This window comes from Salvelinus namaycush, chromosome 14 (assembly GCF_016432855.1).
Source record: "Salvelinus namaycush isolate Seneca chromosome 14, SaNama_1.0, whole genome shotgun sequence".
In the NCBI taxonomy this organism is placed as follows: domain Eukaryota; kingdom Metazoa; phylum Chordata; class Actinopteri; order Salmoniformes; family Salmonidae; genus Salvelinus; species Salvelinus namaycush.
In genome coordinates, this window is record NC_052320.1 from 10,180,237 (window position 1) to 10,204,529 (window position 24,293).

At 45.8% G+C, this 24,293-nt stretch overlaps 2 protein-coding genes across 2 annotated transcripts in view; both read right to left on the reverse strand.

The window, feature by feature from the left end:
* Window positions 1-819: 819 nt before the first annotated feature.
* On the reverse strand, window positions 820-8,177 carry LOC120059114 (proliferation-associated protein 2G4-like). Its single transcript, XM_039007924.1, has 13 exons — window positions 7,954-8,177; window positions 6,794-6,922; window positions 6,403-6,508; window positions 6,118-6,187; window positions 5,233-5,325; window positions 4,937-5,000; window positions 4,724-4,802; window positions 4,451-4,529; window positions 4,085-4,218; window positions 3,705-3,799; window positions 3,342-3,469; window positions 2,854-2,907; window positions 820-2,456 (listed from the first exon to the last, which is right to left on the reverse strand). Exons 1-13 carry the CDS (start codon window positions 8,039-8,041, stop codon window positions 2,379-2,381), a joined length of 1,197 nt encoding a protein of 398 aa, XP_038863852.1. The 5' UTR covers window positions 8,042-8,177; the 3' UTR covers window positions 820-2,378.
* A 1,549-nt stretch (window positions 8,178-9,726) lies between these two features.
* The window catches only part of LOC120059115 (receptor tyrosine-protein kinase erbB-3-like), a 34,040-nt gene continuing 19,473 nt past the window's right edge, over window positions 9,727-24,293 (reverse strand). Inside the window, exons 13-28 of the mRNA XM_039007925.1 lie at window positions 20,110-20,312; window positions 19,811-19,943; window positions 19,549-19,642; window positions 18,169-18,326; window positions 18,017-18,070; window positions 17,779-17,920; window positions 17,399-17,617; window positions 16,926-17,111; window positions 14,533-14,691; window positions 14,333-14,414; window positions 13,784-13,930; window positions 13,425-13,522; window positions 13,166-13,336; window positions 12,442-12,507; window positions 11,774-12,077; window positions 9,727-11,629 (exon numbers count right to left, since the gene is read on the reverse strand). Of these exons, the coding sequence (XP_038863853.1) occupies window positions 10,497-11,629; window positions 11,774-12,077; window positions 12,442-12,507; window positions 13,166-13,336; window positions 13,425-13,522; window positions 13,784-13,930; window positions 14,333-14,414; window positions 14,533-14,691; window positions 16,926-17,111; window positions 17,399-17,617; window positions 17,779-17,920; window positions 18,017-18,070; window positions 18,169-18,326; window positions 19,549-19,642; window positions 19,811-19,943; window positions 20,110-20,312 (3,349 nt within the window). The 3' untranslated portion in view covers window positions 9,727-10,496. The remainder of the gene's footprint in view (window positions 11,630-11,773; window positions 12,078-12,441; window positions 12,508-13,165; window positions 13,337-13,424; window positions 13,523-13,783; window positions 13,931-14,332; window positions 14,415-14,532; window positions 14,692-16,925; window positions 17,112-17,398; window positions 17,618-17,778; window positions 17,921-18,016; window positions 18,071-18,168; window positions 18,327-19,548; window positions 19,643-19,810; window positions 19,944-20,109; window positions 20,313-24,293) is intronic.

A 24,293-nucleotide genomic window follows, 5' to 3' on the forward strand; every position in this document is an offset into this window, starting at 1 on the left:
AACTCTGAAGAATATGAGGCCAAATCATGACGTCCGTGATCTTCAGGTCGGAAAGTCAGAGCTCTAGAATGAGGCACGTGTACACAAGTTGGAATTCCGAGTTGGATGACTGTTCAAAACGATTTTTCCCAGTCAGAGCTCGTTCTTTTCCTCCAGAGTACCCAGTTGTTTTGAACGCACTGAAGTGGGAGATTTCCGAGCTCCCAGTTGTTTTGAACACGGCATATGCCCCGTTAACATAATGACTTATTTCATTACGCCTTACGTCATCTTCACTGAGTTTTCCCCCACGCAAGATGTTCTATCTGTGCCTCTACTGAATGGACAAGTGTAGTGCTTGTTATGCAATATGGAGGGAGAGCCTGTCTCTCCTCAGAGATCACATTTATTTTAGATTGCAAAATAAGACCTTTTCATTCAAGACAGGGCAAATATATTTTTATGTTTAGTTACTTTTCCCTCAACTTGTTTCTCTAACATTGCTAGCTAATTTGTCCTGGGATATAATCATTGGGTTGTTATTTGACCTGAAATACACAAGGTCTTCTACTCCAACAATTAATCCACAGATAAAAGGGTAAACCGAGTTTGTTTCTGGTAATCTCTCCTACTTCAGGCTTCTTCTTCGGACTGTATATGGCAGTTGGCAACCAACGTTAAGGTGCATTACCACCACCGACTGTAGTGTGGGCCTTAGTTCATCTTTCAACCACCCATGTGGGTATATGCTCCTAAAAACCAATGAGATGGGAAAGGCACGATTTGCAGTGTGTCAAGCATAAAATAGAACCCTCGAGCAGTGTTGGTGCACTGATTGAGTAACATGTATGTGTACATTTATTTGGCAGCGCACGCGGCGGGGGGGGTCAACACGTTAGCTGATTGTAGTGGAATGACCGATGGATTTTACTCATAGAATTATTATATGAAGATATTTACATTTCAGTCAAGTATGCAAATAAAATATATTTAGAAATGGGTTGTAATTCTGACATGCTTTGCTAATGACAATTTCAAAGGCCTTCCAAAATACCACATTTTATTGGGAGGACCTCTATTACTTCCTAAATAGGAACTTTTGTAGAATTCTATCCATACACATTTACAATACAAGAGGATACATTCCCTTCTTGAGAACAAATTAAAAATAATCAACCTAGTCAGAAACATTTCCACAATGATCTCTCCCTCTTAATATCCTATTCAGAAAGAAAAGCCCACAGGAACTAGAGGTGCAGCAGTTGGTTGGTTAGTCCTTTGGTCAGTTGCCTCATACCCAAATTCAATAATGGAGTTGTTATTTGATGCCCCCATGGCAATGTTTCAAATCTAGAATCAAAAATAGCCTCAAACTTATTTTACAATAAAGTATCAGATATTAAACAGCTATAGATACCGATGTAAACAGTGACTAATATAGGTGTAATTCATCGAGAGCCGTGGCAGTACCAGCGTATTAACTGAAATATGGCGGGAATCATTTAATAATGGGAACATTTAAACCTTTCATAATTGGGCTTCAGTGACAATTGTTTTTTCCCCTGCCTTGCATGGTACACACAGATCAAGCCCCTTATCCAATTCCCTGCTCTAAATCCATTTAATATGTAGTCCCGTTAGGGGATATATCCATGGAAACTGACATTAAGCAGTGTTCACAAACTGTTAGTTGCAGGTGATAAGAGAAATAGCTAGGTATGACCCTAGGGAATTTGCTAATGTACATAACGATGCGAGTCAACGTAGTCAGCCGTCATTTGCTAACATGGCTGTTTATAAGGTCTCATGTTTATAGTAGGTTTAATGATGGAGGGTTTATTTCACATTTACTTCCCAAATACACACTTACATGAATTTAAAAGATACAACTGCATGGTTATGACCGAAAAGGTTTTCCTTCAGAAAAGTCATTGGCGCAGTGCAATCGTATCACACCTCAACTGTCCTGCTTTGCGTTCATATATCATTGGATTATTCACTGCTGACTTTCATTACAGTACCAAGGCTCAACGACTGGATGGTATAAACATGTCTCCCACAGAGTCTACTCAGGAAAATGCCCTTGTTCTACTCAATAGCCCTTCTGAGTCACTTAGTGGTTACTATCATGGGGAGAACCCTGCTGTCTCAAGGACAGTGAGATTGAAATGGGATGTGACAGAATTTGAATTTAGCAGTGAGCAGCACCATCCCCAGTAGTCTGACATCAGTTAACATTTGGAGGTTTCCATCACAAGGCTAGGCTGCACTGTGAGGTGGGCGTCTCAGGACAGGAGCACATGATGGAAGGTCTTGACATCTGTTCTGTGGGTTGGTCAGTTGTCAAAAGTCTGTCAGTATTATTGGGAGACGAAGACTGGGTCAGGGGGTGGAAGGTCTTATTCTGCAGCTTCGGTCTCTTTGACCTCTGGCGCTGGCTGCCCTGGTGCCGTTTCGGTTTCCACAGTCTTTGAAGCCTTGTCACAAGGGGGGGGAAAAAGTGTGGAGAGATTGAGGCAAAACTGACAGAATGTGTCTTTACAATCACATTAACGTGCCATTTATGTATTAAACAAGGAAGTCCCACTGAGGTGAGAAGACCTCTTTCCCAAGGGAGACTTGGAAATGTTTACATTAAATAGTAGGGGATACCTAGTCAGTTGCACAACTGACTGCATTCAACTGAGATGAGTCTCCCGCATTTAACCCAAACCCTCTGAATCAGAGGTGCGGGTGGCTGCCTTAAAACATCCATCTCATAGGCGCACGGGAGCAGTTGTTTGGGGTTAACTGCCTTGCTCAAAAGGCAGAACGCCAGATTTTTCTACCTTGCCGGCTCGGGGATTCGAACCAGCGACCTTCCGGTTAGCCTACCTTCTTTTTCTTCTTCTTCTGCGTCTTGCGGCTCGCTGAGCTTTGGAGCAAGGCCTGAAAAGAAGGTTGGTTTTTGAGAACACAAATCAACCATATCAGCTTAGTACATAACAAGTTTGGAAAAGCCAATCACAGTAGATGATTTATCCTCATCCCTCCAGTGTACAAGTAGGGAACTGGTATGTGTATATTTAAATGTAACCTTTATTTAACTAGGCAAGTCAGGGGTATAACAGTCATGCTACAGTGGACGTGCAACTTTTGCCAACCGTGAGGTGCTCCCATTATCTTCTATGAAACCGGAGTGCAAGCAGCACCATTTTTATGAATACGACACGCAGCACACACACGAGAACACTTGATTAAGTGGTTCGCGCTCTGCTCACGTTGGCAAAAAGTTACAGGTCCAGTGTGGCAGATAAAAATCAAGGGTTAACCCAAAGTCCAAGTGTAGCGCCACAGTAAGTAGCCCATCTGTCTTGCTTTACCTTGAGATCTGCATCCTCTACTTCGTGTTCAGACTTGTACAGCTCCTGCTCATACAGCCCTGTGGTGATGCGTAGGGGTCCGTTGGCCATCAGCAGAACAGTGAACTTGAACTGGGCCACAAACTCACCTAGACTCACAGAAAAGAGCCCTTAAACTTAGGCTTATAACAACTTGGTTATGCCACTTTCATTTTGTAGTGTACCGGTCAAGTGGTGAACTGAATCAATGAAGAAATATTTAATTTGCATGTCAAGCCACCTTCACATCCCTTACAGGATTATCTGACACAATTTCACAAAAAGTAATGCGCAGTACTTTAGCATAAATGCATAGCCTCTGTCTGGTTAGATCTTCCAACTAACCTTCTTTCTCGTGTAGAACGTTGAAGGGCTGTAGGAGTTCATGTTTGGCACACTCTACCACACCCAGCCTTGCCTTGCCCTCATCCTCAAACGCCCTGAGACAGAACGACAGATCCAGGGAGAGGGGAGAATATAAAAAAGGCAGAAGAGAGAACCAAAACATCATTAGATATCTAATCGGTATTAAAACCGAGGAAACAAAAACTATGTGTTCAGTCTATTGTATCAAATAGTCTAATCGGGGGAAACTGTATATGTGCCTTATTCAATTTATGAATTTGAATAGCCTCTTCTCTCCCTAACTGTCATTGAAGGTGTTCTGGGTAAAAGTATTATATTAGTTTTAGGTAAAAGTCCGCTCCCTGCGGCAGAAGTGCTACCTGAGAGTGAAAGGCATGGCATCGAAGCGTCTCTCCACCTCACTGAAGAAACTCCTGGATGTCTTCATCTTCAGGCCATACTGCTTGTCTGGGTCCCTCTTGTAAATGGTGGTCCTCTGGCCTGCATCCTTCGCCTGGAGTAGAAGACATGGGAAGTTAGAGCAATGAACGGAAGGGGGTTTACAGCACATACAAAGTGATGACAGGAGATGCACAATAGAGTAATTCAATGCATAGAAAAAAAGATGATGTCCCCTCACTGTTTTGCTGTTCCTGAATGTGAGAACATAATAGATTTTTAGTACAACCCATCAACGGATGTGAGCTTCACACGACTGGAATGTTGAGTGAATGTTTGTCCCTCACCTTGCCTTCTCCGGTGCTGATGAGCACATCCACAGCATACACCTCGTGTACCTCAAACTCTGCCTTCTCGTGGTCCTTCCTACGCAACACCAACAGAGAGCGAGACAAGGCCATGAATAATTCAACAAAACTTTTTGTCCCCTAAGAGCAATTACTATTAGCGCTACAGCGGTGCCTCAGACACATACGACAAAGACGAGAAACAATAACATATGCATCTTACAAGTAATACCAAAACAAGCCAGATGTCTTGGGACTAATATTAAATGTCACCTCTGCAGGTCCGTGGGGTTCTGAATGATGGTTTTCTCTCCGTCAATAACATGCTGCTTCAACTGATGGGACAGCATGCCTGAGGAGTGTAATACATGACAAAAAGTCAAGGTATGTGATTTACCAACAAGTTACCAGTACAAGACACAAGGGGTTGAATGTATCTTGTATCAATGTGGCACCAACTAGATTAAATGAAAAGGAGGGACTCACCCTCTATGGCTGAGCATTTGAATGACTTGGCAATCTTGTTCCAGGCTTCTGTGACCTGTGAGTTCTGTGTACCATTACAATACCAAATATATTTGTTAGTCAAGCTTCTCCCCCCCCCCCCCCCCCTCCTTTTTTTTTTACACACTTGTCACTGCATCCCTAATAAGCCTGGTCCCCGCTCGGTTTGTGCTGTATAGACAACTGCACCATGGAAGTTGGCTTTAGAGCACAACCAGATCTGGTACTAGGCTAGTCCCCAACTTCCCACTCAGTAAAGCGCTAGCTAATCACTTCACCTGGTTTCCAGGCTTGACCAGTCTGAGGGCAGCCTCTGCACACAGGTGTGCCGCTTTAATAACGTCAGCCTTACGTCCTGTCAACGGAGCATCCTGATGCAGCAAAAACAGAGGATGAGAAGGTGAAATAACATAGCAAATGATTACATAGGAAAATATGAAAAACAGTCAACATTACGCACGTGTCGGATTTTCCTGTACTAGATGGCTGTCTACCTGACTCCTTTGTGTGTCTAACATTACGTGACGGTTGCACTATGCATGTAACGTTTGATGTGCTGTACATCCGTCAATGTATCTGTATGCTGGCATTCTGTATGACAGAACATATCAACATACACTCTTTTTTTTATTTTATTTTATCCCCTTTTCTCCCCAATTTTTGTGGTATCCAATCGCTAGTAATTACTATCTTGTCTCATCGCTACAACTCCCGTACGGGCTCGGGAGAGACGAAGGTCGAAAGCCATGCGTCCTCCGAAGCACAACCCAACCAAGCCGCACTGCTTCTTTAACACAGCGCGCCTCCAACCCGGAAGGCAGCCGCACCAATGTGTCGGAGGAAACACCGTGCACCCGCCCCCCTCGGTTAGCGCGCACTGCGCCCGGCCCGCCACAGGAGTCGCTGGAGCGCGATGAGACAAGGATATCCCTACCGGCCAAACCCTCCCTAACCCGGACGACGCTGTGCCAATTGTGCGTCGCCCCACGGACCTCCCGGTCGCGGCCGGCTGCGACAGAGCCTGGGCACGAACCCTGGAGACTGGTGGCGCAGTTAGCACTGCGATGCAGTGCCCTAGACCACTGCGCCACCCGGGAGGCCCAACATATACACTCTTGATAATGATCCCGACGCGGTCACTGCAAACCACCAAGTGCTACTACCTTGGTCACTCCCACCACAAAGCTGTGAGCCAGGTTTGAGATGAAGCCATCGACGTGCACCCCCAGGTCACTGCACAGGCAAAAACAACAAGCAGCACATGAAGGATAGGCAGAGACGCAAGACCATCAGACTGGCCCATGCACTGACATGGGAAGGGTAGTCCCCCAACAGTTGAACAGGGACAGCCATGCAGGTCCCATACAGAGAAGCTAAAAATTAATTGAATAACAGTTGTCCATGAGACAGTCGGCCATAACAGTTGCAGACAGATATGTTGTTCCTACATTTTGATGAGGTCCCCGTCCTTCAGTGTGATCTCAGGGTCACTCTTCAGGGGAGAGAAGTGGCACACGCAGTTGTTGACTGATAAGCTGGTTGGGAACGCAATGCCTGAGGGAGGCAATAAGTAGACATTTATTTACACTAATAACCTAAGTAACTTTCTGCACAACAAAGAATATTACGTTTTTTGATTCCTTGTGTCCGCTCTCCTTGCTTCCCTCTGTTTTGAAGACGCAAGGAGAGAGGATATGAGTAAACGAGGAAAAGACGCGATTTACCCAAACTCAACTGTTCTGCAATTAAAAAAGTAAACTACAAAACTCTAAGAGCTACTTCACTCATGACTCATGTCAACGCAACTCATTGACTTAACCAATGAGATGAGCCCCATACCTTTCTTCAGATCCTTCTCCTTCCTGAACACCTTTCCAGTTTCTGCCATGATGAAAGCGTCTCCTGTCTCGCAGAGGCTGACCACAGTCACCCCAGCCTTTGCAGCCTCCACCACAGCCTTCAGGGCCTCTGGAGTAGACAGGAAGAGACACAGGAGGACAGAACCAGAGGTTAGGTAGGTATGCTTCAGGTATTAGGACCAGGGGAGGTGACTTCTCACAGAAAGATTTGTACTAATTTCACAGCTAAATGACTCAAATGTAGATCTTCTGGTCCAATAAACACTACCATTAAGATCCCTTCCCAGGACCATTACGTGGGATCAGGATTTACATAAATTCCCATGAACATACACTCCAGCCAGGTCTTCAATTTTGATACAGAGAGTAAGTATAAGATATGCACACAGAATATATATAGTAGCTATTTCTGGATGCATAGGGAGTATAGCATAGATGCTGGCTAAGGCTGTGTGTGGTACTGCGTTGCAGGTCTGAGGCAATACATTGTCACTAAACTGACAGACACTGATGGCCCTTATGCCTATACAATGAGTGACCATCCATGGCTTCACTGAGAACACGATTCACTTGCTTTGGGTAACAGTTCAGGATCAGTGACATGCGCGAGTACGTTAAGAGATGAGCGGTGCAAACGACCCGTTTTAAATAGTAAGTTGGCAAACATGAGTTAAAATGAATCGTTGTTAACTAGTTAACTAAACGTAGAAAATAGTTGTTAATTAAATGTAACGGGATCATAGCCAACTTATTCAGAAGGTAGTTTACTAATCAGTTATGTTAACCAGTGACAACTTTCCAGGCAGTGCATATAACCTTAGCTAGTGAGCTAGCTAACGTAGCATTTGGCTAGGTAGCAGTTGTCCATGCATACACTTATGTAGCTTAATTTTAGAATTAGTTAGCAAAAATATGCTAACTCAATGCTACGATATATCTACGAAACTGACGGAACTATTGCTTAAGACTACACAAGCCAAACGCTAGCCCCGAGGAGACGTTGTCATTAATTTATCGTTAGCTGCTAACATAGCACATGGCTGCATTGTGATAGCTGAGCTAGCGTTAGCACATTAGCCAGCAGACTGTCACGTCTAAACTCTTCAATAGTCTATTAAAAACATGTTCATATTCACTTACGATTGGCAATCTCGGCCCCCATCTTGTACTTGGTAACGACCAAGTCATCCGCGATGGTCTGCTCTTGTGGCTCGTCGTCTCCAGACATTTTTTTCGGTGTCTCTTTTGGACTCAAAGTAACTTTTTTCCCGGGTGTCAGCTACAGACTCGACCACGCTGCAGTGCTCTCTCCTCCGCAGATCTTGCACAGGCCCAACTCGCTAGAGATCCCGCCTCCTACGTCCCACGCAGTGAGTGCACGCTGAACGCCAAATTGAATTAGCGCGTCACCGCACTGATCCATGGTTTTAAAGGGGAATGGAAACACTTTAATAAGTAAATCTAAGCGAAGAGATGTATTCAATCCACTTATACTAAACAACATTTTCCCTCCTGCCATTGACGCAACCATGCCAATTTACAGTTAGTTAGCTGGCGTTCTAAATCCTAGTGTTTCCATTCCCCATTAATATCTATGGCACTGACCGATAAACCTTTTCATCAGTAAATTAGACATTCAGTAGTCATTAGATTTTGGCCTGGCATCATATTATCTGCATATCTACATAGCTGTTAAACCTAATCATGAATAGTGTATAGTATATATCTCTGCATATCTCTTGACCTGTTTGTGTCGCACTTTCACACACACCTATTTATCACCCCTATACATATCTACCTCTATCACTCCAGTATCCCTTAACATTGTAAACATGGTATTGGAACTGACCCTGTATATACAGTGCATTGAGAAATGATTCAGAGCCCTTGACTTTTTCCAAATTTGTTAAGTTACAGCCTTATTCTAAAATTGATTAAATTGTTTTTTCCCCATCAATCTACACACAATATTCCATAATGACAACACAAAAACAGGTTTGTAGATAAAAAAGAAACAAAGTAAACATCAGATTTACATAAGTATTCAGACCCTTTACTCAGTACGTTGAAGTTCCTTTGGCAGCGATTACAGCCTCAATTACAACTGGCCTGACCAAGGCCCCACTCCCCCGATTGCTCAGTTTGGCCGGGCAGGCAGATAGCTCTAGGAAGGTTCTTGGTGGTTCCAAACTTCTTTCATTTAAGAGTGACGGAGGCCACTGTGTTCTAGCAGTGGGGCCTTTCAATGCTGCAGAAAATCTTATGGTACCTCGACACAATCCTGTCTCGGCGCTCTACAGACAAGTCCTTCAATCTCATGGCTTGGTTTTTGCTCTGACATGCACTGTCAACTGTGAGACCTTATATAGACAGGTGTGTGCCTTTCCAAATCATGTCTAATCAATTTAATTTACCACAGGTGGACTCCAATCAAGTTGTAGAAACATCTCTAGGATGATCAATGGAAACAGGAGGCACTTGAGCTCAATTTCGAGTCTCCTAGTAAAGGGTCTGAATACTTATGTAAATAAGGTATTTCTGTTTTTTATATTTAATACTTTTGCCAACATTTTTTTGTAGATTGATGATTTAAATTTTGTTTTAATCCATTTTAGACTAAGGCTGTAACTCAACAAAATGTGGAAATAGTCCAGGGGTCTGAATACTTTCAAATGCACTGTAGCTTACTTACTTCTCGTGTTCTTCATATTTATTTATTTTTCTTGTTCTACTTTATGTTATTTTTAGTACTAAATTGATATTGATTACTGCATTGTTGGATTTAGAGCGAGCAAGAAAGGCATTTCACTGTACTTGTGCATGCAACATTAAAACTTGAAACACATACACACACACACTTGTAATAACATAGTCAATACATGACTGAAATTCATCCATACACTCATGTTCATCAAGAAAACTTCATTTCATAGAGGAAACTATAAGCTACAAATGTACATTACATGGCAGACCTCACACCCAGGGAACCTTGAGGTTCTATCTATGTAGGTCAACTCAGCTTCACCAGGAAGTGGAACAAGTTGAAGTGCAAACACTGCAAATTTGATCCATTAGTGTGTGTACATTGGCCTCCTATTTCTACTTTATGTATCTATGCTTTGTGTATCTTTGTACATTCTATATGCTTTGTGTATCTTTGTACATTCTATATGCTTTGTGTATCTTTGTACATTCTATATGCTTTGTGTATCTTTGTACATTCTATATGCTTTGTGTATCTTTGTACATTCTATATGCTTTGTGTATCTTTGTACATTCTATATGCTTTGTGTATCTTTGTACATTAAGATCTATGTGCATCTATTTCTCACTATTCTGTTTGCCTTTGACTTACTGATTCTTGCTCACAGCTTAGGCCATCCTTTGCTGTAGTTTAATATATAGCTGCCTATTTGGTTACATTTCTTAGACTGAGATGTCACTATAAACTGCTAGATAACATTAATGCTACATAGGACATTTTGCAGAATTTTTTCTTTGGATGGATGATGTGTAAACCAACTGAGAATACTTACACTACATTATAAACAACACATTCAACAGTACTAAAAGAGGGCTACATTACTGGTTGAGCTGCACCCCAGCCTGTTACATGATTCTATAAAACACCTCTGACTGTGCTTGCTTGGTCACGGTTGTTGTTGTTTTCTCAGTCCACATCATTATGTGCACATAGCATCTGGCTTGAGGAACAGTCTGCTGTGCCAGTAGTCAGGGTTGTCAAACGATGTGTTACTGCTCGGCTCTACCACTCCCACACCAGAGCATACTTTGATGTACCCCCCCAACCCTAGCCCGGCACACCTGCTACCCGCGCCCCCCTCCTCAGCCGTGGTGGCCCTCCCCTTCCCTGGGACTGGGAGGTTCTGGTACTCTGCCTCCTGGTGGTCCCCTCGCTGGGAGCCCCCTCCAAAGGCATGCATCTCCTCATATACCTCCACCTGGCTGTCTACCACTGCTGTGAAACCATCTGGCCTGGGGTTGGGATTGGGGCTGGGGCTGGGTTTGGGTCTTGGCTTGGGGAGGAGGCTGGGCTTGGGCCTTGGCTTGGGGAGGAGCCCCGCCACTTTATTGCTCTCTCTGAGGAGTCTGGGCTGCTTGTTAGTGTACTGGTAAACTTCCTCCCCTTCCTCGTCTTCCTTTCCTTTCTCCTCCTCTACCTCCTGACTCTTTCCTTCTTCTTCTCTCTCTCGTTCTTCTGCCTCTGTCCTCCTCAAGTCAGCTGCGCGACACTCACGCCTCTCCCAGATCGGTCTTTCTGTGTCTGTGTTGTTTGTGGTGCTCCGGATATCCATGTATTCATAGTCCACTACAGCTGCTTGCTCTGGCCTCCCCTGAGTCACCCCTCCACTGTCAGACACAACAGATCCACTGTAAGGCCTGTCAACCAGCGGCTGCAGCATGTCTCCCTCTGCTACTCTAGCCGAAGCACTATCAGAGGCCTCTGTTGAACACTGGCTTCCCCCAGGAGTGGCTGCAGTGCCTGACGATGACTCCTGTGAGGCCCCATGCACTGTGTTGTCGCCCTCTAGTGGTGAGGGTGCTGTATTGTAGGTTGGGGAGGGCAGAGTTGAGGACTGTTTCCTCCATACCACTGATGAAGGCCCTTCTATCTGTACAGAGGTGGCTCTGGGGGAGCGGGGCAAATGGGCTGGCTGTTTGGTCATCAGTTCATAGTCCGCGGTGGGGTCTGGGGCAGTTGCTAATGGTGACAGCACATTTTTGGAGCTCCTAGAGCTAAGAGATGTTCCACTTGGGCGAGAGTTTCTGGAGGCTGGGCGAGACAGCAGACAATCTGCCACATAAAGGAGGAAAGCGATATTAGAGAATATAACTAAGAATTGTATCACTCCATCAACACAGATGGAAAAAAATATAACACTGATCACATTCATGTGGTGTGTTGCCTGCACATCCAGGGGTCACCTCTCCCTCTCACCTCTCTCTGGAGTGTTAGACACTCCAGGCAGCACGTATCCATAGTGATCTTCCTCCCCCTCCTCCTCTTGCTCAGGCCTGTTGGAGTGTGACTCTGAGACTGCAGATTGGCTCCTATGCACCATGGTGGTGGAGGTGTGGTGGGTACTACTGCTACTGTCCCTGCCAGCTCTGGGCTGCTGCCTGCGCAAGCTGCCGCTCAGTGACACTCCCTCGGTCAGCTCAACGTCCAGGCCACTCCGTCTTCCCTCTAACCCCTGTGACAGTGTCCTCGCTGAGTTCAGACGAGACTGCTGGGAGAACAACTGAAGGAAGGATACAGTGAAAAGACCTTTGAGTTCCAAGAATATGTTTGAAGTGGAAAATGGTCATTCATAGACCATCATCCCCATCTTCATCATCACGAAATGGAACCAGTGGAATCGGGATGAGACTTGAATTCGATACAACATATTTATGTGTCTGAGTTTCCTGAAAGTTATTTCCTCTTGGCAATGTTTAGTTATAATAGTGATTTAAGTGAAGCCATTTGGCAAAGTGGAGTCCTAATACTTATTGCTCTCAGTTAAATGTTAGTGCCAGTTGTTCCTGGCTATTCGCAGTGGGAAATGATGGCCTTGATATCAAGATCTCCTTATCTGTGATGTGTGATGTGTTGTGGTGTCTGACCTCTCCAGAGCTGGGGGTCATGGGAAGGTACTCTACTGGTCCGGCCTGAACGGTGACACTGGCACTCTGAGAGGTCAAAGAGAGAGAGAGAGAGGTTAAAGTTCACACTGACCTTTTTTAACTTGATATTTGAGTGTGTAACTCATAGTGTTTTTTACGTTTGATACCGGAGCTCCGAGGCATACGTCAGAATCGAAGAAGTGTTTTCCGAAGCAGTGTGCCGATGCTTGTATCGCTTCATCAGAAGCACGTGATCAATGACGTCGGAAGCTTTGTTTCGTCAAAGATTCGTACTTTTGTTCAAATAATTTGATTTTATTTAGTATAGTATAAGATTCTGTCTTAAGCATCCTAAATAAGGCTGAATTCAGTTTTAGAATTTTTTTAACTTGAAGGCAAAAAAGGGAAGCAAGATGAGAACCTGGTATTCAAACTGATTACAGGCTACTAAAGTCAACGACTTACTGCTGTGCCACTGGAGTTTTGATACACAGTGGAGAAAAAAAACGTCTGATAATCACACACTGCTATTTATTGTTGACCAGCAGATGTCACTAATGTGCATTGTGAACAGATAATGAAGCTATGAGTAATGAAGCGTTTTCCGGCACAATTTGGTGAAAGCGCCGAAGCCTTCAGAAAGCCTTGTGTTCCATCACTAGTAACTCAGTAGATGTGTTTAGTGCAGAAATTCAAGTTATGTGTGCAGATGAATAAAATTGACCCTATATGAGCTCATCCTCAGGCGAGACATCCTGGATGGGGACAGGGTAAGGGGAGGAGTGGCCAAACCGTCCTCCAATCCCTCCTCATCCTGGTCCTCCAGGCCCGCCTCCAAATTGTCCAGCTCTGAGTCTCGTTGGTGGGATTCTTCTGGCCCCGCCTCTCCTCTGTCCTATAGGCAAAGTGTCAGTAATAAAGACTTCTGTCAATAGGGCTTGAATAGACAGAAAATGAATAAAGTGCTGTAATCTTTTCCTTACCTTGATGACAAGGTAGCGAGGTGGGTCTCTTGCCATGCGAATAAAGTCATTGGCCAGTTCTTTGAAGGTCGGGCGAATATTCTCATCAATCATCCAGCCTGGTATTAGAAAACAATAACATTATCAATGTCCAAAGGTTGCTGGGTGTGTAGTCAGCCCATGGAAAAGAAAGAAAATACCTTTCATTTAAATAGAAACCATTTAATTTCAACCATTAATATTCTGATGAGGATCGTTTGTGGTCATTTGTGGTCCAAATAATGGTAAAAGTGTGCTAGTATTTTTCCTCTTGTCCCATGGCAGTTCAGTAGTCTGTTGGATGTGCGTAGTGTGTACATGACTTTTGAACGGTCACTCACACTTAACCATGACCATGTACACGTCTATAGTACAGATGTGGGGCTGGGACAGGCGCTCTCCCTTCTCCAGTACACTGGGGACATCTTGGGGCTGCATGGATGCGTAGGGCTCTGCTCCGAATGACATCATCTCCCACACTGTCACTCCTGCAGAGGGGAGAGGTTATGTCATGATGACATAGATGTTTAACACAAACAGACGTAGGGACAGATGGACAGACGGACAGACAGACAGAGACACATACAGACAGACAGACATACATACAGACAGAGAAAGACATTTGACACAGACAGACAGAGACACAGACAGACAGACAGACAGACAGACAGACAGACAGACAGACAGACAGACAGACAGACAGACAGACAGACAGAGAGAGAGAGAAAGACATTTGACACAGACAGACAGACAGACAGACAGACAGACAGACAGACAGACAGACAGACAGACAGACAGACAGACAGACAGACAGACAGACAGACAGACAGACAGACAGACAGACAGACAGACAGACAGACAGACAGACACTTATGACCATGCTGTCTGACCATAACTCCAGACGTCACTCTGATGAGTGTATGTTCGGAACAGGATGCTTTCCAGGGCCATCCATTTTATGTTTATGGGAGTCTGGAAGAAACATAGAAGCAGAAGCTCATTTTGTCTGTTTACTGTGGACAACAACTTGTGAAATACAATATCTTGATGAATCAAGGTGAATGGAGCGGTGAATGTGTGTCCTGATTACCTTGTTACTGTCACTGTAGACATATTTCTTGTCATCAGGATAGAGCAGGTCAGCCACACCGTAGTCAGAAATCTGGACGAAGTAATCATTCTTTAACATCACGTTCCTCGCAGCCAGGTTCCTGTGCACCATACAGTGTTCCTCCAGGTAATACATGCCCTGAAGACAGACACACAAGAGGTCACCCACAAAACACTGAGTCATGATAATAACTGTGAAACAGTGAGACTCAATAAGAGTCTTAGAATCATGAAGGGTAAGAAAACCCTTTTTTTTAAATAATTTTTTTATTTTAATTTTACCCCCTTTTCTCTCCAATTTTCGTGGTATCCAATCGCTAGTAATTACTATCTTGTCTAATCGCTACAACTCCCGTACAGGCTCGGGAGAGACGAAGGTCGAAAGCCATGCGTCCTCCGAAGCACAACCCAACCAAGCCGCACTGCTTCTTAACACAGCGCGCCTCCAATCCGGAAGCCAGCCGCACCAATGTGTCGGAGGAAACACCGTGCACCCGGCTCCCTTGGTTAGCGCGCACTGCGCCCGGCCCGCCACAGGAGTCGCTGGTGGGCGATGAGACAAGGATATCCCTACCGGCCAAACCCTCCCTAACCCGGACGACGCTAGGCCAATTGTGCGTCGCCCCATGGACCTCCCGGTCGCAGCCGGCCCAGAGACTCTGGTGGCGCAGCTAGCGCTGCGATGCAGTGCCCTAGACCCCTGCGCCACCCGGGAGGCCCAGAAAACCCTTTTTTAACCTTTTTTGATTTTGGTTCCAGGTAGAACCTTTTTACCAAAGGGTTTTTAAGGTGTTTTCACACTTTTTCCCTTTCAGCCATTTTTTGTGAACCTAGTGCAGTTCGCTTAAATGTTTGTGCAGTGTGAACACTCCAAAGGAACTCGGACCCCTCAAAAGAGCCCCCAAAGAGAACTGATCTGAGACCATCTCGAGAGGTGGTCTGAGTTCGGTTCGCTTGAATTCCGCGGTCTGTTCTCTTTTTTAGGACAATGTGAACGCAAAGCCCCCCAGGTTCACTTGTCATTATTCCCGCACCACACACTAGACTTCTGCAGCATCGTTTCCCCTGACATAACCCCTCACTTTGGTGCCACTAAAGAGAGAAGAGGATGTACAGGTTTGCGGGATAATCAGAGTTTTTAGTTCAGATTATTTGTTTGCTAAATGTGATCTATAGGCTACAATACAGCAGTGTGATAAACTGTTTATTCTATTGTGGGGTTTGAATAGTGTGAGAAGACAACAACATATTTGGTGAGAATCCCACCATAGGGTACAAAATCAATTCTAGCTCTGAAAGAAGCAGTAGCCTACATTGGGTTTACAAGTTTCCAATATAGCATTATATTGTCTGCAGTTATTCTTCTGTTATTTATTCTGTTACCAATAATATTTACATGTTAATAGTATCTTCTGTTTACAATTGTCTCATCTTTTAACTAAATGCAATCTATTAGCTTCCAAAATGTAAGTAGGTACAGTATGTCTAGCTGTCCGATAACACGTTTTGATGGAATGGTCTGTCCTGTACTTTGGAAAAACCCAGAGTGCATTGAGTGAATGTTGGAAAAATATTTTGGTTCCTTTCTAAATATAGCAATGTGAATGCAAAGAGGACTGGAACCACAAAATAGGTGAAGTGAACAGGCAAAAGGGTTGAGTCCAAATTCAAAGGCAAGAGCAGTGTGAATACAAAGAGAACTGAGTTATTTTGCTTTATTTTACCCCAGAGTTCACTTTAAGGACGACTGAGATGGTTTATTTTACCCCAGAGTTCACTTTAAGGAGGACTGAGATGGTTTATTTTACCCCAGAGTTCACTTTAAGGAGGACTGAGATGGTTTATTTTACCCCAGAGTTCACTTTAAGGAGGACTGAGATGGTTTATTTTACCCCAGAGTTCACTTTAAGGAGGACTGAGATGGTTTATTTTACCCCAGAGTTCACTTTAAGGACGACTGAGATGGTTTATCTTACCCCAGAGTTCACTTTAAGGAGGACTGAGATGGTTTATTTTACCCCAGAGTTCACTTTAAGGAGGACTGAGATGGTTTATTTTACCCCAGAGTTCACTTTAAGGAGGACTGAGATGGTTTATTTTACCCCAGAGTTCACTTTAAGGAGGACTGAGATGGTTTATTTTACCCCAGAGTTCACTTTAAGGAGGACTGAGATGGTTTATTTTACCCCAGAGTTCACTTTAAGGAGGACTGAGATGGTTTATTTTACCCCAGAGTTCACTTTAAGGAGGACTGAGATGGTTTATTTTAAAGAGGACTATATATGAAAACACCCTTAAAGGGTTCTGGGTTCTTTGAGGGGAAAACCACCTGGAACCAAAAATGGTTCTACCCTTTAGTGATCATGACCTCACCTTAGCTATCTGTACACACCAGTTGAGAAGCCTCTGTGGATCCAGGTTGTCCCTGTGGTGCCTGATGTGCTTCAGTAAGGACCCCTGGCTGCTGAGCTGGGTGACCAGCTGGAGACTGGCACCTGGACAGACACCTATGAGTCTGACGATATACGGGTGGTCTAGACTGCCCATGGACAACATGTGCTGCAAAGGAGGACACACAGAGAGAACGAGAGCGCGAGAGAGAGAGAGGGAGAGGGAATCAGACAGGATCTCCTACACACCACAAGACTGTGTTAGCTTGGTGAGCTAAAGCCCAGGCGTTAGCTCATGGAATTAACACAAGTATTTACGTCTCATGCAAGGTTAATCTTCAATAAAACCCACCTCCATTACACAAACATATCTGGTGACTAGGAATTGTAGTGGATTCCATTCAGACGTTAGTATTGTTACTGAGTGTCGGGGTGTTAAGAGTGTGTGGTTCTTACATCAGTGATCTCAGTGAAGGTCTGTCTGCCTGTGCGGTCCTGGATGGTCTTAATGGCTACAGGAATCTTCACGGAGTCTCCCTCAGGGATCCACAGGCCTTTGTGTACAGTACCAAACACTCCAGAGCCAAGGGCTTTGACCTTCTTCAGCTCTGGGGCCCTCAGGATCCGGGCATGAACGTTAGCCCCTTTCTCTCCTGGCCCCAGCGGCTCAAAACTCTTTTAACAACACACAAAGACCAGTTACATTTATACTGCGAGTTTGGAAAGATCTTTTGGATATGTCCAATGTGTCCCACAACTCTGCATACTTCCTTTCAGTTATGTTGTAGAGATATACCAATATTCTATTGAATTTGACATATACTTTTCAATCTCACCTCCTCACTCTTCAGGTACCTCCTCATGGCTCTCTTCCTGCGGATGGCCCGGCCACGGTGGTACAGCATGCCCAACACAAACAATGCCAGGCAGACTATGAGGGCAGCCGGCACTCCCAACGCTATTCCTGTGATCTGAGTGCTACAGGAGAAAAATGTATAAATGTCTGGTGTGTGTTTGTGTGTGTGTGTTTGAGTGGGGTGTGTGTGTATATAACACCAGCAGGGAGACACTCACCTAGTGGACTGTCTAGTGTTGTCTATACAGTCACTCAACCCTGGACCCGAACACCTGCAACAAGATGCACAGTGTCACTCTACTGCGCGCACACACACACACACGCACACGCACACGCACACGCACACGCACACGCACACGCACACGCTCACCCCTGTGTGCAGTTGACATGGCAGGGCTCACAGTAGCTGTCCTTGTTGGGGTATTTGTAGATGAACTGCCCGTTCTCCCCGTTCACCCCACTGGGGCAGGAGAACACACAGTGAGGACCGTCTCTCAGACTGGAACACATCACACACTCATCAGACCCCTGAGAGAGGGAGAGAAATGGGGGGAGGGGAGAGAGAGGGGTGATGGAGAGAGAGAGGGAGGGGAGTGTGAGACAGGGAGGGGGAGAAAGAAGGAGAGAGGGGGGTGTTGGAAAGAGAGAGAGGGAGGGGGAGAAAGAAGGAGAGAGGGGGGTGTTGGAAAGAGAGAGAGGGAGGGGAGAAAGAAGGAGAGATGGGGTGATGGAGAGAGAGAGAGGGAGGGGGAGAAAGAAGGAGAGAGGGGGTGTTGGAAAGAGAGAGAGGGAGGGGAGAAAGAAGGAGAGAGGGGGGTGTTTGAAAGAGAGAGAGGGGGGGGGAGAAAGAAGGAGAGAGGGGGGTGTTGGAAAGAGAGAGAGGGAGGGGAGAAAGAAGGAGAGATGGGGTGATGGAGAGAGAGAGAGGGAGGGGGAGAAAGAAGGAGAGAGGGGGTGATGGAGAGAGAGAAATCACTTACCAATGTCAGAAAAGAGGGCATTTTATCCATTATATTAATGAACAGTGAAATAATACAACACTCTTTCTCTAATGTATCTGTCAAACACATTTTTTGACACTCAGCCAGAATAAGAAACAGAAACAGATATGGATGTGATATCTAATGGACCAATATACTGCAGCCCAGGATGAAAATAAATATCAAATCCTAAAAGGAAGGAGAAAATAGTCCAGCCTATTTGGTGAGGCCTGGTGTTATTCCCATTATATTGCGGTGCATGACGTCATGTGCAGGGTATGTGATGTGGAAAGGTGTGTGTGTGTGTGTGGGTTAACTTCCGGATGAGTCATCACCGTTTAAAGTTACAATACAATGTCCTATAAGATTAGGGAGAAATGCTGATAAGCCAAAAGCAAACAAATGCCTATATCACCTTATATTTCACAGTCCAGTAATATCACAGAAAAGCCAATGTTTACAGAGACTAATGTAGAAACTATGTGGGAGGAGATGTATCATGACTGAGTTGGCTGCTACAGTACAGAGTCATGCACCACAATCATCTGACGAATGAGAGAATGAAAAGCCAAGAACAGTGTCAAAGTATTAGATCTCAGCCAATATCCTTTCTGTCCTTTCACTTATAGACTGTATATGTGAAGCTAGCAGTGCGGTTTAGTTAATAGGGAGATTGAGAGAGACATCAAGAGGACAAGAGAGAGAGATAGAGAGTGAGAGATGGGATGAAAGAGATAGAATACCAAGAGAGAAAGAGAGAGTTTGTTTACCAGTCCAGTGCAGCTATCCCTCCCATACTGCGGTTGGCATTCTGGATGACAGGCAACACACTCCCCTTTTGGCCCCGCAAACTCCCTGGGCTGACTGGTGGTGGAGGGACACAACAGATGGTTAAACGCACGCACGCACGCACACACACACACACACACACACACACACACACCCAGCCAACTCTATCTCAATTTTGATCTCACTCACACCTCACACCTCACACACAAGTAACACACACACATAACGGTCCCTCCCACTGACCCTGTGTAGAAGTTGCAGTGTGCCACACAGGTAGAGTCTCGGCTGTGATTCCTGCAGGAGAGACACTGGTCAGGCCCCGGGCCCCAGCAGCCTGAGTCTGAACACAGTGGGTCACACACGTGACCCTCCTCAACTGTAAAAAACAACAACATGATTCAGAGTTGAGATAAGTACGTGCAACTCTGACTTTCACTTAAATCATAATTGAAGTCAACTCGAAAATTGAAATTCAACGTGCAGATCTCAGGTCAGAATATGGCCCTGCAAGATTGAAACAGCTAGTAGCTGAGATGTCTCACCACACTCTCTCAGAGGCCTGTTGTCCTTGATGTCGTTGAGGCTTGTGGAGTGCCCGGTGAACAGGCGTGTCCAGTTGACGGTGTGGTGGTAACACAGTTTGGCGTTGTGGCTGAGGTACACGTTGCCGTCACTGATCTCTCTCAGGGAACGCAGACCCAGAGAGGTGATGGACGCAACACGCATGACCATCAGAGAGAAACGCCTGGAGGAGAGGAGAAAAGCAGAGTTTGAGATTGGTAAGAGGAAAACAGAAGTAAAACGACCTCTAAAGGCCCTTTCTCACCAAGTCCCTTATTCAGACGGAAAAAATACGAGCACATCTTGTTTATGACACTGTTCACACCAATTGCTAAATATCGTCCTGCCGCAATCCAGCAATTATTATTTATTTAGAACAGGTTTGATTTTTGCGTCTTTTTGCACGAGAAAATAAACTGTTCACCAATAGAAATTGTTATCTGGGACACTGCCACTGACAGGTCTGTGGCTTCGTTGTGTGAATGGATTAATAAATATATATATTTTTACATTTGCTGTGCAGCAATGTATCATTTTAGCCAATGTGATCACACCACACCAGAGCCACACGTCACTCTTTCCATTCAAACTTCCCCTCCAGTTCATTGCCAACACTGTAGCCTATTGTATAGCCATTCAGCAAGCAAGACAATCAATTGATACTACTCTCCTTGAATAGACCTTAGTTGAAAAAAATGGCTTAAAATAAGTTGCAGCAGATGACCACACTGGGTTCCACTCCTATCAGCTGAAAACAAGAAGAAGACGCTCCAAGGCCCCGTCCTGCCTGGTGTCAACGGTACAGGCTGGTGGCGGTGGTGTTGTCCTGCCTGGTGTCAACGGTACAGGCTGGTGGCGGTGGTGTTGTCCTGCCTGGTGTCAACGGTACAGGCTGGTGGCGGTGGTGTTGTGGTGCCTGGTGTCAACGGTACAGGCTGGTGGCGGTGGTGTTGTCCTGCCTGGTGTCAATGGCACAGGCTGGTGGCGGTGGTGTTGTCCTGCCTGGTGTCAACGGTACAGGCTGGTGGCGGTGGTGTTGTCCTGCCTGGTGTCAACGGTACAGGCTGGTGGCGGTGGTGTTGTCCTGCCTGGTGTCAACGGTACAGGCTGGTGGCGGTGGTGTTGTCCTGCCTGGTGTCAACGGTACAGGCTGGTGGCGGTGGTGTTGTGGTGCCTGGTGTCAACGGTACAGGCTGGTGGCGGTGGTGTTGTCCTGCCTGGTGTCAATGGCACAGGCTGGTGGCGGTGGTGTTGTCCTGCCTGGTGTCAACGGTACAGGCTGGTGGCGGTGGTGTTGTGGTGCCTGGTGTCAACGGTACAGGCTGGTGGCGGTGGTGTTGTGGTGCCTGGTGTCAACGGTACAGTCTGGTGGCGGTGGTGTTGTCCTGCTTGGTGTCAACGGTACAGGCTGGTGGCGGTGGTGTTGTGGTGCCTGGTGTCAACGGTACAGGCTGGTGGCGGTGGTGTTGTGGTGCCTGGTGTCAACGGTACAGGCTGGTGGCGGTGGTGTTGTGGTGCCTGGTGTCAACGGTACAGGCTGGTGGCGGTGGTGTTGTCCTCCATGGTGTCAACGGTACAGGCTGGTGGCGGTGGTGTTGTGGTGCCTGGTGTCAACGGTACAGGCTGGTGGCGGTGGTGTTGTCCTGCCTGGTGTCAACGGTACAGGCTGGTGGCGGTGGTGTTGTGGTGCCTGGTGTCAACAGTACAGGCTGGTGGCGGTGGTGTTGTCCTGCCTGGTGTCAACGGTACAGGCTGGTGGCGGTGGTGTTGTCCTGCCTGGTGTCAACGGTACAGGCTGGTGGCGGTGATGTTGTCCTGCCTGGTGTCAACGGTACAGGCTGGTGGTGGCGGTGGTGTTGTGGTGCCTGGTGTCAACGGTACAGGCTGGTGGCGGTGGTGTTGTGGTGCCTGGTGTCAACGGTACAGGCTGGTGGCGGTGGTGTTGTGGTGCCTGGTGTCAACGGTACAGGCTGGTGGCGGTGGTGTTGTGGTGCCTGGTGTCAACGGTACAGGCTGGTGGCGGTGGTGTTGTCCTGCCTGGTGTCAACGGTACAGGCTGGTGGCGGTGGTGTTGTCCTGCCTGGTGTCAACGGTACAGGCTGGTGGCGGTGGTGTTGTGGTGCCTGGTGTCAACGGTACAGGCTGGTGGCGGTGGTGTTGTTCTGCCTGTTGTCAACGGTACAGGCTGGTGGCGGTGGTATTGTGGTGCCTGGTGTCAACGGTACAGGCTGGTGGCGGTGGTGTTGTCCTGCCTGGTGTCAACGGTACAGGCTGGTGGCGGTGGTGTTGTCCTGCCTGGTGTCAACGGTACAGGCTGGTGGCGGTGGTGTTGTGGTGCCTGGTGTCAACGGTACAGGCTGGTGGTGGAATGGTTTGTGGAATGTTTTTGAGCAACGTTTCCATGCCACAATGAATTCAGACTGTTCTTGAAGCAAAGGGGGTGTCCAACCCAGTACTAGATGGGTGTACCTAATAAATGGTTCATTGTCTATATGTAGGCTACACATTCAAGAGCTAGAGAGAGGGGGAAGAGACAGTCCAGCAGAGATGCATGAATTGTGCAAGAAGGGAACAGTGAAGAAGACTATATTCAAGAATATATTCATCCATCAAGCATATAGCATATACAGTGTAGGATGCTATATATTATAGGCCTGCTAAAGTTAATCTAGGCCTAGACCACTTGTGTTATAGGCAACCCTAAAAGACAGAGACAAAAAAAACTTTTCAATAAGTGGTTGCACAGATTCCAATTAAAGTATCATATGCTTCACTGAAATGTATCAATGGTTGATCATTAGGCTACGGACAGGCTGATCATTAGGCTATGGACAGGCTGATCATTAAACTATGGACAGGCTGATCATTAGGCTATGGACAGGCTGATCATTAGGCTATGGACAGGCTGATCATTAGGCTATGGACAGGCTGATCATTAAACTATGGACAGGCTGATCATTAGGCTATGGACAGGCTGATCATTAGGCTATGGACAGGCTGATCATTAGGCTATGGACAGGCCGATCATTAGGCTATGGACAGGCTGATCATTAGACTACGGACAGGCTGATCCTTAGGCTATGGACAGGCTGATCAGTAGGCTATGGACAGGCTGATCATTAAACTATGGACAGGCTGATCATTAGGCTATGGACAGGCTGATCATTAGGCTATGGACAGGCTGATCATTAGGCTATGGACAGGCCGATCATTAGGTTATGGACAGGCTGATCATTAAACTATGGACAGGCCGATCATTAGGCTATGGACAGGCCGATCATTAGGCTATGGACAGGCTGATCATTAGGCTATGGACAGGCCGATCATTAGGCTATGGACAGGCCGATCATTAGGCTATGGACAGGCTGATCATTAGGCTATGGACAGGCCGATCATTAGGCTATGGACAGGCTGATCATTAAACTATGGACAAGCCGATCATTAGGCTATGGACAGGCTGATCATTAAACTATGGACAGGCTGATCATTAGGCTATGGACAGGTTGCGTGTCTGTGTTTCCATTTTCTAATGGTTGTTAGTTTCATCGTCATATAGCCTATATCACTGCTGTCTCTATCTCCCCCTAAAACTTTCCTCGTCAATTTATATGATAGGCTACATTGATTTAGCATTACCCTATAATGTAGACTAGTTTGATATCCTACAGAAAGGATTTGAAGCTAAGGCAAGGTTTTTAATACAGTTTGGGAAAGAATAAATGTGATGTGCTTATTTGAGATGCGCTGCAGGCGGCTTTGATTGACGGGTCCTTTTAGGTGGGTGGGTGTGCGTGTGTGAGTTGGCTAATTCTCTATGTCCATTCAGAAAGTCTGGACTTAATCTCTTTAACCAGATAGAAAGAAAAGTGTAGGCAGCATGTGTCATGATGGTCAGCGTATGTGCGAGGACTGACGACCAGTGCCATTTTTACATTTCCTCTCTTATTAAATGGGGTGCAACAAAGCCAAGCTCCTTTCATGATTCTTCCTATTGGATGAATAGCCTATCCTAATATTTTCAGTAGTATATTATTTTTTACAGTAGAATATAATTTGTTCCAGTAATATATAATTTGTTCCTGTAGTATATGATTTTTCTCTCATTACTGCATCCTCTCTAGCCACTTCGATCAAATTGAACATTTTGCACCTGAGAATGACCGCA

Bases quoted from the DNA above. Each gene is read 5' to 3' on its own strand.
- LOC120059114 (XM_039007924.1), bottom strand. From the start codon at position 8,041: ATGTCTGGAGACGACGAGCCACAAGAGCAGACCATCGCGGATGACTTG. The intron at 6,923-7,953 runs GTAAGTGAATAT...TGTCTACTCCAG, and splicing joins GGGGGCCGAGATTGCCAATC to AGGCCCTGAAGGCTGTGGTG. The intron at 4,530-4,723 runs GTGACATTTAAT...GGTGTTGCGTAG, and splicing joins AACCCCACGGACCTGCAGAG to GAAGGACCACGAGAAGGCAG.